This window comes from Ctenopharyngodon idella, chromosome 11 (assembly GCF_019924925.1).
Source record: "Ctenopharyngodon idella isolate HZGC_01 chromosome 11, HZGC01, whole genome shotgun sequence".
NCBI lineage: Eukaryota > Metazoa > Chordata > Actinopteri > Cypriniformes > Xenocyprididae > Ctenopharyngodon > Ctenopharyngodon idella.
In genome coordinates, this window is record NC_067230.1 from 7,255,257 (window position 1) to 7,273,582 (window position 18,326).

General features: G+C 38.8%; 1 protein-coding gene across 1 annotated transcript in view; it reads right to left on the reverse strand.

Annotated features, from left to right (window-relative positions):
* Positions 1 to 51: 51 nt before the first annotated feature.
* Positions 52 to 18,326, reverse strand: part of LOC127522386 (ataxin-7) — a 41,344-nt gene continuing 23,069 nt past the window's right edge. Inside the window, exons 5-14 of the mRNA XM_051912264.1 lie at positions 15,180 to 15,284; positions 8,271 to 8,511; positions 7,839 to 8,116; positions 7,638 to 7,720; positions 7,017 to 7,285; positions 6,663 to 6,855; positions 6,258 to 6,379; positions 5,290 to 6,173; positions 3,246 to 3,388; positions 52 to 3,136 (exon numbers count right to left, since the gene is read on the reverse strand). Coding sequence (XP_051768224.1) covers positions 3,119 to 3,136; positions 3,246 to 3,388; positions 5,290 to 6,173; positions 6,258 to 6,379; positions 6,663 to 6,855; positions 7,017 to 7,285; positions 7,638 to 7,720; positions 7,839 to 8,116; positions 8,271 to 8,511; positions 15,180 to 15,284 — 2,336 coding nt within the window. The 3' untranslated portion in view covers positions 52 to 3,118. The remainder of the gene's footprint in view (positions 3,137 to 3,245; positions 3,389 to 5,289; positions 6,174 to 6,257; positions 6,380 to 6,662; positions 6,856 to 7,016; positions 7,286 to 7,637; positions 7,721 to 7,838; positions 8,117 to 8,270; positions 8,512 to 15,179; positions 15,285 to 18,326) is intronic.

An 18,326-nucleotide genomic window follows, 5' to 3' on the forward strand; every position in this document is an offset into this window, starting at 1 on the left:
GTTGTCTTTGTTGTGTGAGCGAATTGGAAAAAAAAAGATGAGTCTGACACATTTTTCTTATAAATAACTGTATAAATTATTTTTTTTTATATTTACAGAAACTTGTTACAAAACAAATATACTATACAATCTTTTCTTTAAATATTAAGTAAATCTACCCTACTGTGTTTGTTCATGAATTACATAGCAGCCAACACACAAAAGTCCAGCTGATCAAATGATTTGAATATGTATACAAAAAAAAAAAAAATCAAAATATACACACTTGTACATAGGTTTATATGTAGAGGCTTCTTCCCCAAAAAGCAAACTGTTTTTATCTTCGATTCACATTCCAAACCTGTGGTGTTTAGTCAAACATCTTCACAAAGCTTTCATCTTCTGAAAACAGTGGAGTTACAATTTCAAGGTAAACAGTACATTTATCTGCCTAAAACATTGGTTGAAATCACCGACTTAGCCACAAAAATATCTATCCCTCTCGCTTTGAAAATTTCTAATATCAAAAGTAGTCATAAAAGAATACAAGGGACAGATGGGAAGCTTTTCTCATGTCAGTGTCAAGTGTTTCTCCTCTGCCATGCATTTCATCAATCAGTTACGGCTCTACTTGAAGGGGAAAAGGGCGACGTATGAGATTCCTAGGCAGGTTTAAAAAGTTTCTAAACCTTTATATAACATTCAAGTACTGTGGAAAAATGAATACATGAAATAAAAAGCTCTGCCTAAACAACAGTCGATGAGAAACTAATTCAGGCACTTTCTCTTTTTGTCAGCGTTAAATAAAAGCAAATGAATAATTAAAAAGCAGTGTATCCAATTACAACATTTGGCAACAGTGGTGCACCTTTTGCACTGTACAACTGTTTTGTTCCCTCTCCCAGTTAGAAAAGTCCTACAAAATACATCAGCCAGCCAGAAATCTTTTGCACAGTTGAACGGGCTATTTTGATCACATTCTCTGACCTCTTGGATTGAGATGGGGAGGCATCATGAGGGGGAAAAAAAAGCAATATTAACACTTAAAAAAATAATATATATATACTGTGGATGATTTCCCACTACTGTGGCAACAATCTGTCTGGGGGAACTCGGCATGTGACTTACAAGAAGCTGTGTTTGGATAGAGTGGCGTATTGCATTATCGGCTTGGCAGTGAACCACTTCTAATAATCTTAGAATGTTTCCATTTACTAAATAAATAATGATCTCAATTGTACCAAAATTTATTACGAAAATGCCTGTGCAAAAATACATCTCCATATGTACAATTCTTTAACAAAATATGTATTCTGAAATAGGGATACTTCAATATTTGTATTCGGTTTCGAGTACGAAAAAGCCGAAGGAAAAAATACACACACAAGGAAAAAAACCCGGAAAAAAAAAATCATGCTCTACTTTTCTCAGCAACGATTGCTGACTGACATCAGTGGAGTTCAGGAATTTACAGGAGTTTTAAAGAGAAGCCCCAACACAACAAAATCCAGCCCAACATCTCTTCTGAAGTTCAACGAGTCAAAAAAAGGATCTATTGCCTTTTTAAATTGACAGACCCACAATGAAAATGAGATTTAAATCAGAATGTCCAGCTACTAACCTCTTTAGGTTTGTGTCGCATCAATTCAGGAACGTTCGGTCGCAGTATAAGTTAGTGGTTATTTCACGAGATGGTGATGGCCAGACTACTGTATATGTGTCACAGTATTGAGAGTCATGAAGATGTCTACTCCATTGCTGAGATGATAGTGTGTCTGTAATGTTGGTCTATGGCTCAACATCAACTAGCCATAAACCCCTTTCTGAGATTGAAACGGCAAAAAACAATACCATGCCTAAGGCATTGACAACAGGAAATGGCTCTCCTACAATCATTTTCAAGCAAGACTGCAGATTTTAGTACATTAAGATTTCAGCACATGCTTCTTTAGTGCTACAATGGGAATTGGAGGATTAGAAACGTCATCTGCTGTCTCTCATTTTGTTCCTGCAGTTGTTTTCGCATGTGCTAAAAGCTTTACTGAATCAAGCCCTTAATGTACCTAAAACTGAATATTTGTGGTGTTTGAGTTTTTTTGGAGCTTCAAGAGACAACTGTTGCTCAGAGATTCAGTAAAGACATGCTAGGCTACTAACAATCCTAAAATTATTAAAATTAATGGCGTGAAAACAAAAATCAAGTGCTTTAACTAACGCAGGATGTTAAGAGTTCAAGTCAAGGTTGGATTTTTCTGAGAAAAAAAAAAAAAAAAAAAAGGAATTTGAAGAAAGCAGCCCAAAATAACTCCTTTAACTGAAGTTCATAAAAAAAAATCCCTTGAAATAAAACAAAAATCTAAATTTAAGCATGATTAGTTTTTTCTTTCTTTCCAAAAACAATGGAAAAATGGGTATGATAAATGGTATTTTGTTCTCTTTGCTATACATTTGCTAGCCTGTAAACGAAATGTGGTCTAAAAATGTCTAGTTTGCATAATCTTTAAGTTTAGGTTGCTCATGTTGAAACTCCACTCCTGTCATGTCTATCTGCAGTGAGCGTAGCTCGATCTTATTCAGCCTTCCAGTGAGATCATGTGTTATGATTAACTTAAGTTGATTGTGTGTCTACTGTAGGGATGTTCCTCTCCTGTACACTTTTCGTCCAAGGCTGAGTAGGATTTCAGTTTCCAGTATTCTCATATGTCCACACATACCGAAGAACATCGGTAAAGGAACTCATCTTGTTCGCGTTGCCCATCCCTCCTATGCTTGGTAGTGTTGGTGAGGCTACGTACCAGCCCAAATCTGTACCTTCAGACCCCAGCGGAAGTGCTCAGGCTGGGTAGCTCTACGCAGCAGGCGTTGTACCCAATGGTGCATTGTATAGATTCATTATAACCTCCGACAGGAGAACTATATCTCTCTGGCTTATTATCCTATCCCAGGAGAGTGCCCCTGCATGGCTTTGGGAGGAAATCCCCACGAAGGACATCAAATGGGCCACCCAGTGTGCATTCCACCCTGAGGATTGTGGGAAGAGTAAGAGAAAAAGAAGGCCTCGTGCAGAGTGGCATGAGGGGGCTGAGGGAGCTCTGGGTCCAGCCTACTGCTCAGCACGCTCAGAGCCTCCACACCGGTGTCAGGGACGAGCCTTTGGCTGCGGGAAACACACAAGTGCAGAAATGTAATGTGTAGGAGGACAAGAGAGACGATATTACATTCCTATCTAAAACAATGAAGCAACTGGATGATGTAAACAAACTAACCTGATGTATGAGTGAATTGTTAGGGAGCCCTGGTGGTCCAGGTATAGAGCGAGCGTGCTTGCTGTGGATGTTGTTGATTGATGGAGACTTGGCCATTTTGGGCCTGCCAGGACCTTGTCCTCCTCCCCCTCCTGCTCCAGACGCTGTCAAAGTCATTACAAAATTTGAATAAGAGGTGGCACTCTGGAATCAAGCGAACAGTCTACAAATTAATTTTGGTTTATAGTGTTTCTAGGACTTGATGAAGATGTCAATCCAGAAAAATCAGCATGACAGTTCAGTATGATCTCTGTTCATTTGTGAAGTAAACTTTGAAGAGTGGTGATTAAAATGCAGGAAAGCTGTGAAATGTAACAAAAGCTTACAAATAAACTGAAATGAAACAAAAGCCAATTTAAATTTAACCTGAAATCAGATCAAAATTCATCCAGAAACTGGATTAAAGGGTTAGTTCACCCAAAAATGAAAATTCTGTCATTTATTACTCACGCTCATGGCATTCCAGACCCGTAAGACCTTCGTTAATCTTTGGAACGCAAATTGAGATATTTTTGTTGAAATCCAATGGCTCCGTGAGGCCTACATAGGGAGCAATGACATTTCCTCTCTCAAGATCCATAAAGGTACTAAAAACATATTTAAATCAGTTCATATGAGTACAGTGGTTCAATATTAATATTATAATATTATTAATATTTTTGGTGCGCCAAAAAAAACAAAATAACGAATTATTTAGTGATGGCCGATTTCAAAACACTGCTTCAGGAAGCTTCGGAGCGTAATGAATCAGCTTGTCGAATCCGCAGTTCAGAGCGCCAAAGTCACGTGATTTCAGCAGTTTTGCGGTTTGACACGCGATTTGAATCATGATTCGACACGCTGATTCATTACGCTCCGAATCTTCATGAAGCAGTTTTTTGAAATCGGCCATCACTAAAGTCATTATTTAGTTTTTTTTGGCGCACCAAAAATATTCTCGTCACTTTATAATATTAATATTGAACCACTGTACTCACATGAACTGATTTAAATATGTTTTTAGTACCTTTATGGATCTTGAGAGAGGAAATGTCATTGCTCCCTATGTAGGCCTCACGGAGCCATCGGATTTAAACAAAAATATCTTACAGATGTAAAACGGCACGAGGGTGAGTAATTAATGACAGAATTTTCATTTTTGGGTGAACTAACCCTTCAATACAAAAATTACATCAGGGTCTAGATGAAACTAAACTGAAATGAACCTAAAACTGCACAAAAGATCAACTCATATGAAACTGAAACTGGATTAAATATACTAAAGTGAAATAGATATGCATCAAAACTAAACTAAGATGAAACAGGGTTTGATACTAATGTGAAATGGCATGAAGTGAAATGAAATAGAATAAAAATATAAAATGGAATAATATGAAAATTACATTAGACAAAGTCTGGATTAAAGTTAGACTGAAATAAATAAAAAAAAATGGATTGAAACCAATTTAAGATAAAACAGGAAACAAATTAAATCTGAAGTGAAATAGGATTGACACTAAAATGACATTATATTCTGGATTAAAACTAAACCGAAATGACATAAAAAGACTGGATCAAAAATTAACTCATTTGAATCTGAAACTGTATTAATACTAAAATCAATAAAATAGTAACTGGATCAAAACTAAATTTAGATTAAACAGAAATCGGATTAAACCTAAACTGCAATGAAACAGAAACCAAATTAAAACCAAAAAGAAATTAAATGGAATCTGGATTAAAAAATAACCTGAGATGAAAACCCAAATCTAAAAGCTAAACAAATGAAACAAAACCTGGAATGATACTAAAATGACATTAGACAGAGTCGGATTTGGACTGAAACCAAATTAAGATGAAACAGAAACCAGATTAAAACTAAACCGAAATGAAACCGAAATCAAATTAAGTGAAACTTAAATGAAACAACTAGATCAAAACTAAACTCAAATGAAGCAGGAATCTGGATTAAAACAACAACAACAAAAAATAAAACAGTGAATCTACATTGATAAGGTGTATGGACCTGTGCTGTTGAGGCTACTTGAGCCAGGCGAACCCTTCCTCCTTTTGGCTTCTAGACGTGCATCTGTGTGATGATCGCTGCTCTGGTGAACAAATGGCCCGAGGGAGAGGGTGGAGTCGCTGCTGTTCATCACCACACTCATGCGTTTAATGGACTCGGCAGGGCTGCCAGAAGGAGGGCCGCGACCTGTCGACTCCTGCTTCAAGCTCAGAGAGTTGGCCCTGCCTGGGGTGCAGTTTACCCCCACACTGTACACCCCACTGTGGGATGATGACGATGCTGATGACGAAGACGAAGAGGGGGTGGAGGCGAGCGAGGAGTGGTAGGCACTACCCAGGCTGCCCGCGTTTACTGCACAGTTCTTCTTAAAAGATGAAGATGAGGAAGATTCAGAGGTGTAATTGCTATGGGAGGTTAGCAAGGAACTGTTTTTCCGCTTCTTGCCCGAACTGAGGCTACCGCTCGCATTTCCACTGACGCTAACGCTGCTATTATTACTACCCTTGACGATAGAGTTACTTAGGCTGGAGGATGGCTCCCGAGCCCTGAAGGACTTTGTACCAGATCGGGATTTAAGGGGTCGGTTGGAGCCCAACGAGGGTAGCGAGGACAAGTGGGCTGAAGGCATCTGGGGTGATGAGGCTGACACTTGTCTAGAAGCGCCACTGTAGGCGGGCTGCTCGGTTGCGGAGGCTTGCGGAGAAGAGCGGGCGTTCAGGGTGGTGCCGTACGACAGGACCGGCTTGCTATCATAAGGCGGCGGCGAAGACAGGCTGAGAAAGCCTGCGGATATGGAGGAGGATGAAGAAGAATGGGAATTTGTGCTTGTCCGGTGAGAGGCTGTTGGTGTTGTTGCAGAGTTCTCCAACGCCAGAGGGATTTTCCTACAAAGTAAATGGAAGAAATCACAATTAGGACTGTGTTAATCAGAAAAACAGCTGCTTGTAGGAAGGTCTCAACACACTCACTTCCACATTTGTGAGTTGACATGCTTGTCCAGCATGGTGGTGAGAGCACACCGTACTTGATCCCAGCGCCGGTCAAATGCGTAACATCCTCTACCGTACAATCGACTTCCAAAAGTGCAGTACTGGTGAGGGACAGAACACGAATAGTATATTTATACAAAGTCATACTGAATGCTCTCTTTAGGCATTCAGATGAAGGCCGACTCAACTCACATTTGCCACAAAATTGGATTCAAATGAGGACCTGGATATTAATTTAAACTCGTTTTAAAATAGCTTAGTGATTCAAAAGCTGAAAATAAATGCAAGTGACTTTTTAAGCAGGCACTTGAGTTGGAAAAATTCACCACTTCAAAAAAAAACAACTCCCTAACACTTTAAGATCACAAGGTTTCTTGTACTTACAGCAGCTGGTCGTGGGTGGTAACCCGAATAATGGCAGTCCAGTTTCTCCGTGGCTTCCTCCCTCTCTTCATTCTCCCCCTCGTCGCTGGAGAGGCGGTTGCTCTCAGTACCAACAGGGGCCGAGTGAGAGTGGTGGGCCTGGTCGTGGGCCATGGCTGGGTCTCCTCCACTGTGAGAGTTACTGTTGTTGAGTCTGAAGATAAAGAAGAACACCTTAATCTTTGTCCCAAATGGGGACAAAGGGATGTCCCAAACAAAAACAAGTGGAAATGACTGTAAACTACCACAATTGGCTAATCAATCATACAGGAAGCTGATTTAGAGGAAATAGTGGGGCAGAATGAAGCAACTCACCGTGGAAGCCCAGAATTATGAGGTTTGGGTTTGCTGAGGGGCAAAGGCTTGGTGGCATCAGCAGTGCCATTGCCATGGGAGACCAGGTGAGGGTCTTGTGAGGGGCGGGATGGGGGAGGGTGAGGGTCCCTGAGAGGGGGTGCTGGGTGTGAGGGGTCCAACTTGAACTGCAACTCCTTGTCGCGCGCTTTGCTCTTGTGCTCAGCGAGCAGCGTGTCAAAGCGTTGCCGCCGCCCAAGCACCGCCCTCCTCTGGCTTATGGAATGTGTCTGTGGAGACATGGGGTGATATTTAATGGTTCAGTCAATCAATTAAATGTTTGGTTTACTTACTCATTAGGGATGTCCTAGAGATGCACTATACTGCTATATATTGGTGACCATAATGATATCGGCCAAGATAATTCTGATTAGGAAGATATTCAGAAATTCAGGTTTAAAGTATGATTTAAAATGTCTGAATGTCTGACACTTGAAGCTTTCGTGTGAATGATTTTTTTTTTTATACTGATTATTGGGCCATAACATAAAAATAATAACTGCCTATTTGTATGGGCCAAAATTTCCAGAGTGCACCCCTAATTTCAACTTAAAACATACTGCAAAGTGTAAGGTGGCGTACCTTGCATGTTAAGGATCTTGTGCATGGCTTATGTGCGGTCATATCCATAACCCCACAATGGATATCTGGATTAAACTCTCGCTCTAGAAGAAAAATATAATAACAGAACACATAAGGTCAAGAATACATGTTGTATTTTTTTCAATAGAATTTTTTTAAACAAAAAAATATACAGTAGCAGCAGTGAGTATTAGCATTTACCTTGTCTCTTGTACACGTGTCTTCTGCTACTGGCACTGCTGCTGTCCGGTTTCTTGTCTTGAGACGAGAGGTGTCCCTTTCCATTGGGGATCTGACCAGGGGCCAGCTGTGGAGCCTTTGGTATGGAGGGGAAGTTAAGGCCTGACTTCAGGGGAGAGGTGCTCACAGTATTGGAGGACGAGGAGGAGGAGGTGGAAGAAGAGGCGGGCACATGGGGGAGTTTGGCTGAAGATTCCACCTTCAGATGGACCTTCTCTACTTTGACAGCAGGACTTGGACTGGGAGGCAGAGAAATAAAGACAGTCTTATATTGTACCAAAGGTGGGTGTGTTTCAGATTACATCTTTTGTGTTAAGATAATCAGCCCATTCTTATGTAACAAATTTATCCATTAAATTCACTTACACTCCATCAACACACACACATACACACCTCTCTTCTTGCAGCACCCTGTAGGGGAAGTGAGGCTTCCTGTGAGGCAGCTTCTCTTTGGTTGGTTTGTAGATTTTAGTGGGGATGCTGCTGTTTGTGCTGGAGGGGCGTGCCAGTGTGCTTCCACTGACGGCCCCACCCCCAACTCCGCCCCCAATGCTGCCCTTATTTCGAGAGATTGCGAATGCAGCAGAGGCGGCATAGCTGGATGGGGGCTTGCTGCTGGAGCTGTGTCTTCTCTCTGAGGGGCGAGACATTTGAAAGATTTTACCCTTCGAATGCTCAATGTTTAAAGGCAAAAAGAACATAAGCACATGTAGGATATCTAGTAGGGTAATGGCAGTTTTTACGTTTTTTTTTTTTTTAGTTTTCACTATAACTTCACAAATATATGCTTAACTTTTGGAGTTTGACAAAGAGCTTTAGACCAAAAAATCTTTGTCTAGCTTTGCACTTTGTCCACGACAACAATTTTAAAGGGTAGTTTACCTAACCTGTAGTTAATCTAAGTAGATTAATACTCAGACGCACATACAGACACTCTCCTCTTCTAAATAAACACCTTTGCTCTCTCTCAGTCGTAATTACAAGACACAAATGTGCAAGAGCATTTAGTCAAAGGAAAGAACCGCTGTGCTGCAAACAAACGACTGTCTCCGGCCTGTCAAAAGCACAGTCCTGCTGCTCCGGCCCAGTGTTTGTCCATAAGCCCTCCAGCAAACCAGGGGCAAACGCGCGCACACACACACACACACACACACACACGCGCAACCACGCACACACGCGCGCACACACACACACACTTTAGTCTGATGTCCCACCAGTGTTTATCTGCGCTGATAAATCTACAGCAAATAGTATAAATAAAAGAAAAGAAAAACGCCAGGAAAAAATCCTTGACTTATTTATTTCTCACAGAGGCTTGTGGCTTCTTGCCGGATTGTTGGCGCTGCTCCGAGAAAGTGAGCCAACAGCAATTTGAGTAACCAAAGACCCAATCGACAAAGCCCCAATTAGACCACAACAGTTTGCAATATCATTTTGCCCCATGTTGAAAAGCAATCTGGGACTGTTGTAAGGAAACTGTACACCAAATACTGCAACCTGACAAATGACCACAGGGAACTACCGACATAAAATCAAGAGCCTCGTGCAAAAGAAGGATGATCAGCGTGGACAAAGGCACAGTGTAATTGACAAAAATCAATAATAATAATAATAAAAAAATGAAAATCTCAACATTTCATTATCGATTTGTCATCTTTCGCAATAGTAAAAAAAATGATATTTCTACATTAAAAATGCATTTGAAAAATGACAGAGGCTACAAACAATCTAATCAAGTGCTCTTACAGTGTTTTTGAGAGTTTATTCAAAATATTTCCAGTTTGCAAATCTATCAGCAAACTTCAAATACGTCAGAGTGGGTAACATAACCGTCAATCAAGCAGAGAATAGAGAAAGGGAGTGTAATTATTTAAATTAAACAATATTTGTTGGACATCAAATTTAGCTTTTAAAGGAACCATAGTTAAATATATAACACAGCTAATGATAATTACAATGTTTATGAACAGTAATTTTAAGTAAATTTGACATCTTTTGGATCCATTGGATGCTGCTGTTAAACTGTTTTATTTTTGTTTGTTTCATCTCCACTTCATCTTGTAAAGTCTAGGGTTTCCCCCTAATAGTCGACTAAAGGCCCCGATATACTTCAAGTGAAATCGAAGAATGAACTGGTGTGACGTCATTTCGAACAAAATCAGGCCAAAACGAAGTTCGTTTTGTGTTAGTTTCAGGAGTTTGAATTTGCAAAATTTCCAGAAAAGCTTGCTCTGGCTAGTAAACACCTTCAAACTATCATTGGTCTGTGGTGATTACATTATAAGTAGGTGTGGCTCTGAGGCTCCGACTTTTTTGACGTGGAAATCTCATATCTTCTGTTCAGTATAAACATGAACACACTGGAGAGCCACTTTATAGTAGAAAATGAAGTTGAAATTCTAATTGAAAGAGACAAACTTCTTTTTACCCTAAAGTAAAGAATGAAAAATAACTTCTTATATTGGGGTCTTAAAAGTTAATTGACAAGATGATGACTTCACCAAGAATTGGCAAAGCAGTATATACTTAAATTAATATCATAAACATGTAACTAGTCGACTACAAAATTTTTTAGTTGGGGCAGCCCTAGTAAACTCTACTGAATTTACTTCAAAGACTTTAATTTCAACATTGTTTGAAGGACGGCAAGATTAAATATCCAATCAGCTGAGGTCCAGTGTGACTGCAAAACCCCACAGTATCCATAAATGCATAATATAATGAAAGTGAAGGATAATGTACAGTCAGCCGGTCAATTTCAGCACAGGAAAAGTTTTGAGCCCATTTTAAACTGATGAATGTTGTGGAGGAATCAAATTCATTTCTTATTATTCTTAAAGGCTTTTTGTATAGCTAAATGTGTGAACAGCTTGTAGCGAAACGAAAAATGAGACCTTCCCTGACTTTCTAGGTTGTCTAAGAAAGCCTGTAGACTGATTTTGATGTGAAGGACTGGGGCCGGTTTCGCCGGGAAAATCCAAAAAATATGACGGTTGTGCTGCAAAGGTATTCCCAAATTTTTACTTCTAAGCGAAGAACGGAAAAGAACTTCACCATGAGTATATCGGGGCCTTGAATCACATTTAATCTCCTGTGCCTCATGCATACATAACATAGGCATACGTAACAAAGGCAACAGTAACTTAAATAATCACTCGTTACAACCGAGGTTTGCAGAAGAGCTTCTCTGAACGCACAACATGTCGAACTTTGAAGCAGATGGGCTACAGTAGCAGAAGACCACACCGGGTGGCACTCCTGTCAGTTAAGAACAGGAAACTGAGGCTACAGTTTGCACGGGCTCACCAAAATTGGAAAACAGAAGATTGGAAAAATGTTGCCTATGGCCCGTACGTGGATTACGCAGTCATCTGGATTTTACTGTTGATGATTTGACATGATCCAGAATTGTTAGGTTCTTCGAAGCTCATCCTTGAGTTGCTGTCAAAGTAACAAGTCTGTGAGCTCAAACCTGCTCAGGAGCAGGCTTATTTCACGTAAACAAGATTTTACGAGGTGAAAATCTGTCCCATCCATTGCTTCTTTCTTACAAAAGAACCACAGAAATTAATAATTAGAAATATAAATGGAAATATGTTTTTATATACATAATAATTTTAAAAATAATTACAATGTTATGTAGTCTATAAAAGCCAATTTTACTCATTGAGAATTTATTTGTGAGGGAATAATTATCCAATATTTTTATTAAAGCCTTACTCATATTACATACAGTTTGTATGAACCGTGCATTATTTGAACGGTGACAGCTATTAAACAGGTGATGCAGCGCAAGAGATGCAGATCAATTAAAAAAATTGTGTGACATAAAAAATGCTGTGTGCTGTACCATTAGAAATATGTTTTATTATATGTTATCCATATCACATGCAAAAGTAAATGGATTTATAATTACAATAAGCTGCTCTTGACACTGAGAAAACTGTAAAGCCTGTACAAATACTACAAATCATGAAAAAGGAAATAATAGGGAAACGTGAAACTATATCCATCTATATCTTCATCTATATATATATATAATTGTCACAATTGTCACTAGGGCCAGTCCTTTTCTAAATCATTTTCAAAATGTATTTGCATTTCTGATTGCAGATTTATATGTAGTTTGCAATACATGTTCCTTAGTACCGCAGCTTGTTTCAGCTCATTATGATTTATTAATCTTCATCTCGGATAAGCACTTGCCAGAACTAGATTCTTCCCTACACTATTAGTCAAGCACTTGAGCATTTAAAAGTTTCATGGTCTGTGTAGTTAATCTGCTCATTAATCTTTCAGTCTCCAGAATAAAAGAGTCCCAGTGTTCATAAAAAAACTCTCACCGCTAGAGTGAGTGATTGTGTAATGATCTCTAAAAAAAACTGCAGGATAACTGGCTCAGTCCGAGCGCAATAAACACTCTGGAACATTTGAACATCAATGCCGTCCCAAAAAAACTGATCTTCTGGAAGCTGAACAGAGCGTCAAGTGCACTGATGTCGACATGTTTTGGCACTCTCAAGAGAGCTGCAACTTTCACAATCTGTACAAATTCGGAGTCCTGTGACATGTTTTTGGATTCAGTTATGGCTACGGGAAATCTTCCAATCAAATAACAGTTTTTATTTTGGGTTCTAATAGCCCATGAACAGCTGCACTGTGTCATGAATGGTTCATGAATGTTTGTGTACACTAGGCAGACAGTTTTACAAAATTTGTCACTTTGAGGGTAACTAAAATATTTATATATAATAATAAGAAAAATAATGAAAAAAGGCTATATATGCACAATTTTAAAAGTAAAATTAAATTAAATTTTTAAAAGGAATGGTTCTATTTTCAGGTTTCATTAATAAAAAATTCTGATTTGACAAATTTTGTAATTATGTTTTGAACTGTGACAGTGATACTACTAAGAAATTAGGGCTAAAAGATCTAAAGGCCAAAAAAAACACTGACATTAAAAAAAATGCAGAAAATAAAAAAGCAAACAAAATGGTGTGTTAAAAAACAACAAACATGCCAGCATATAACTTGAACTTAAACTGGATGTTATATGCCCTGCAGACCAACTCAGATGCACAATGCAGATGCCCTACTTTACAGCATGCTTAAAAAGCATTTCGCAACTGGGACTTAATGACAATTTGTCTCCCCCTTGTGGCCAATGCTGAAATAAGTTAAAGTGCACCAGCTTTCAAAACAGAATCTTAGGGTGTTCACACTTGTGAGGTTTGTTTCGATTAAAACGATCTCTCGTATGATTGCTCTGTTAGTGCAATTTGAATAAGTGTGAATGCTGCCATCTGAACCCTGGTGTGCATTAAACAATCGGACAGAGACCACTGAAAATGTGGGTCTCGGTCCGCTTCTAAATGAACTCTGGTTTGACTGAAATATGAACGGACCAAAGACATCTAAACGAACAAAAACAGGACGTGATGTTACAAAATGAGACCCTAAAAAGGACAGAATGCTCAAGCATACCTGGTTCTTCTCATCAAAGGAGCTACGCTGCCCATCACAGGCATCAGAAACATGTCCCCTTATAGCAGATCTTCGCTTGTGTGAAACAGAGGAATTCCTGGTGCTGTTTTGACTCCTTCACACATTTTCTAAGCTCTTCATAAGTTCTTAGCTCGTAAATATACCATCATACGTACGCACATACATCGAGCGTGTTTAGCCCAGCACACGGCATTGATTTGGATTTTCTGAAGTTTTTTGTCATAATATATACTTCATAAAAGTCTTTTTGTTTTGTATCTTTAGGTTTGGTCTTAAAAATGACAGTGTGAACGCTAAGCAAACCTGGGCCCTCATTTATCAACTGTGCGTACGGACAGATTTGTGCATAAAAACAGTTTCATGCAAAGTGTGGGATTCACCAACTTGTACTTACACGTAGAAATGTGTGTAAATAAATATAAGCACACCTCTGAGCATGCTTACACAGAGAATCTAGTGGTAGAATAGCGACACTACACATAAAAAGCATTTAAGAGTGTCACAGTAAGCAATCCACATATGTCCTGTGTTTCCTTTAATTATAAAACACAATTTATAATTTGTCTAGTTTTAAACATGATGCATAATTGGTGTCAAACCCTATAAAAGACAGCTGTGAAAAATGTTTGTCCCAGTGCAATGGCTTATCTTGCGTTATTGGAAGACTTGGCAGAGAGCACGTTTTCCAAGATCTTGCTGATCTGCTTGGCTAGAGTCCTCTCTGTCGTTATTGCAGTAAGAAAAAAATACAATCACGTGATTTTTAAAGGGAAGTTTTGTCACCATATATGGTTAATTGGAGGTGTTTCCGATTGCTAATGACCGTGAACGTGAACGAGCAGGGTACTTACGCACATGTGGGATTTATCAACAATGATTGCTTACTAAAGTGCGTAAGAACTGTGTGCGCAGATTTGATAAATACGGATTTTCTTGTACTTAGACACAAAATATAGAACCTCTTCTACACACTGTTGATAAATAAGGGCCCAGGACCAAATGTATTATTTTCTTTTTTGGTCCGAACCAAAAGAACTGAACTACACGTCTGAACACCCGTAAACAACAAATTTAACTCAGTATCAGGTAATGGAGACTTTCATTCAAGGTTAATTATTGCGTACAGAGAAACAGCTGGGACAAAGCAAGACCTTGACTGGGCCAAATGTTTTCAAAATCAAAATCAAAATTAAACTACTTTTAACACAAATTTTCATAGAAAAGAAAAAGACCCCAGCTTCATTATAGAAGCCATCTACAACCATTTGATTGACACCACTTTCTTGAAATTTGCACAAATGCTGAAAGTATGATGGATTTTGCAATGTTCATCTGCTAAAATAAATGATACAGTGTTAAAACACTGTTGACACATTTTAAACGGCTCAGAAATAAATAAATAAAAACCCAAAGTAAACAGTTTTCCTCAAAATACAGATCAGAGGTATACTGAAACGGGAGTGATTTTATTTTTTATTCCTGAAATTTTCTGACGTCTTACGGGAGGTTTTACGTGCTAAATTGGATAAAACAGCACAGACGTGCTGACTAAAAAGAGCACATCAAATATTAACTTGAGGATAGTAAACAGAACTCTGGCGGTGGGTATCAAAGGCTTGTGTTCTTCCCTCTTCATGTTATGATAGTCGAGGCAGAGCAGAGATGGGGGCGGGAGGGATTTCTGTCTTAATTCCCTTGAGTGAGATAAGATTTTTCTAAAACACCTCTATTGAAGACAGTAGAGAGAGAAAGGCAGAGAGTAAGTCAACTGTGGAGAGCAGAAGGTGGTCTTACCGTAGTGTGCTTGGAAGGCCTGGGGTTTGACTACCTGACTGCAGTGGCTGCACATGACCAGGTAGAAGTCATCCTGTGCAGGACATTGGCCAAAGATGGGCATGTCTGTGAAAACACACACAAACACTCATTAGCAGTGTTAGGGTTAGGGTTAATATAGGGGTTAAAATACCACGCTTCCTGCTCTTCAGACAAGCAGGCAAATTTAACTACGCAGTTAGACATGTAGCTACTTGCATGACTGTAGAAGCTAATATTATAAATCTGCTTATTAGAAAAACCTATATGAATGAAATATGGCTTTTCTCTCTTCTCTCATCAGCTGACAGAATAATGATAAAGTTTTTGTTTTCTTCAATTATATTGACCTTGCTTTGACGAAATCAAATTTAAATTGAATTATTAAATGTTTTAACAAATAATAACATTTTTCAAATCGAGAAATAAAGACATCTAAACCTGATAATTTTATTCAGGTTTGCTATCACAGGAATAAATTACATTTTAAAATAAAACAAACAAAACTTACAGATCTCAAACTTTTGAATTGTAGAGTACAATTAACAACATTTTTAAACAAAGTAAACATCAAAATCATGCTACACTTAATTATACTGTATATTACAGATCAAATTTATTCGGGTTGCAAGTTCTTGTGCAGCTTTCACTTTCATTGTGGACAGTCAAATTACTTTCTGGAATCACATCACTCCTGATTAGGACACACTGTGTAATCGAGTGTAAGATGCATGTAGAATCTGACCTAACCAGTGAATGGAGCCTGAACTGAATCTTCATAATCTGCCATCAGATCATACACTGACAAAATGCCTAAGTACACTTGCTTTCATAAGGCACACCGTTAATAAACAGTGTCTGCCCACTACACTGTGTTCAGTTTATCAACGGCCCGGTTCAGGTGAGGCCACCCAGGCCGTTCTGGGGACGTTCCGGGAAAAGCGTCTGGGCGAGTTCATGCGGTGCATGGGGTCACTCGCTGCAGCGCTACTCTGTTTTCATAAGAAAGGAAACAAATAAGTGATAAGGGATAGCCAGCTACTGCGGCAGCGTTTCAAAGGTTGCCTGGAGAGGGGGTCCTCTGGCGAGCGAGGTGTGTGGGAGAGCCAGTGAGGAAAAGAGTAATTGAGTGGGAGAACGAGAAGAAGAAAGAAAGTGAGATTGCAGATTAAGAGTGGCAGTTGTAAAGTTGTGAAATCCGCAAGGCCGAAAGATTATAAACAAGCAAGCTAGGAGAGCCGTACAGTAGGTGGCATTTGGCTTTCAAGATTCATACTTTCAGAAAGTGCCAGGAATTGAAAGCAGTTTGTGGAAAACAGTCAACCCAAACCACACAAATAACTGTACTGAAAATAGATGAAAGTTGTCGAAAAAATATCTGCACATTAAAAAAGAAAATGGCTCCTATTCTTAGTTATTTAGCATAACTTAATGTGGACCTCGCTCCAAATGCAAACTACCTGTTCCGTACACTCTGAGAAAACGTCTAAAATACTTGACCTGACTTGAAGTTAACAACATGCAAATGACCATTTTATAAGAAAATCTGGTCCCACTTTATATTAGGTGGCCTTAACTACTATGTACTTACATCAAAATGTAAGTACAGTGTACTTATTGCATTCATATTGTATTGCAAAACACTTTTGCTGCTATTGAGGTGGGATACGGGTAAGGTTAGGGAAAGCTTTGGTGGTATGGGTAGGTTTAAGGGTAGGGGAAAGGTGTAAGGGATGGGTCAACAGTGTAATTATAAATGTAATTACAGAAATTAATTACAGATGTAATTACATGCAGGTATTTTTTTAAATATAAGTACAATATAAAAACATGTATGTACACAATAAGTGCATTGTATCAAATGATTAATTTAAATGTAAGTACATAGTAGTTAAGGCCACTTAATATAAAGTGGGACCGAAAATCATCTAAGATTGTATGCTGAACCAGGGAAAAACAACATTATTTGTTTATGGGCAAAACATTCAAATAATCTGTGAGATTTGAAAATGGCACCAAAGTCACTGTAATGTAATTTTTTTGAATATCAGTAAACACACCGAAATCTATTTAAATAATTCAAACATAAAAATGTGAATAATCACATTTCAATCTGACAAAAAAGTAAACATCCAAAACAATTTAACAATTTTTTTACGCAAATGGACAAAGAAAGGCACATTTTTAATGCTTCATGAAAATGCAATTTAAATGTTTATCAATATATTGTTACATTAAACAAAATTCTTAAAAATGAATTAAATAAACATAAAAAAAAATATATATAGCTGCAAGCAGCGATGACGGGCCCAAGCCCGGTGGCACTGCCACTCTGGTGGCTTCAGAGCAACTGTGCATGGCGGGCAATGGGCATTTAAAACGGTTAAACATAAAAGGTCTATGTCAAATTCAGACCACATTTACTGCAGCATCTGGTGCCCATATGATCACAAACCACAACAGCCACACAGCTGAAGTTTCATAAAAATTAATCAATGTATGCAGAGGTTATAACACATTTCCTGTTTCCCTTTTCTCGCCATAAATTTGTTGCCTCGCCACAGCCAAACCATTTGAGAGATCAAAAATCCGCTCGCAATTTAGCATCATCAATGTCTTGACTTCATTCTGACCAAGTTTGGTGGTGATCAGATTAATTGCCTAGGAGGAGTATATCAAATTCCAGAGCATGCGTTTTTCAAACAACCCATAATAGCTGACTTCCTGTTGAGCAGGCGTATAACTTAGAGCATGAAAGTTGTTCGGCCCGATGAGGTCTATATGTGTACCGAGTTTGATATATGGACCAAGTTTTCGGACACCATTCAAGGGGGGCCTGTCGAGCCCCCCTGCCACGCCCGGGTCCCATCCTTTGCGGTGTCCTAATGGCCGCAGATTCCAATGTGTGTGCCAATTTTCAAGAGTTTTTGAGCACGTTAAGGCCCCCAAAAAGCCCCGGATGACAGAAAAAAAAAAAAAAAAAAAATTCTCCTTAGAAAAACAAAAGGGCCCTGCGCCTGAGTGGCTTGGGCCCTAAATATCACACTACTCATAACTATATTGTATGCTATAGACCAAATTTGTTCATTTTTTCCACCTAATAAAACTTGTGACCCAAGCTAATGCTAC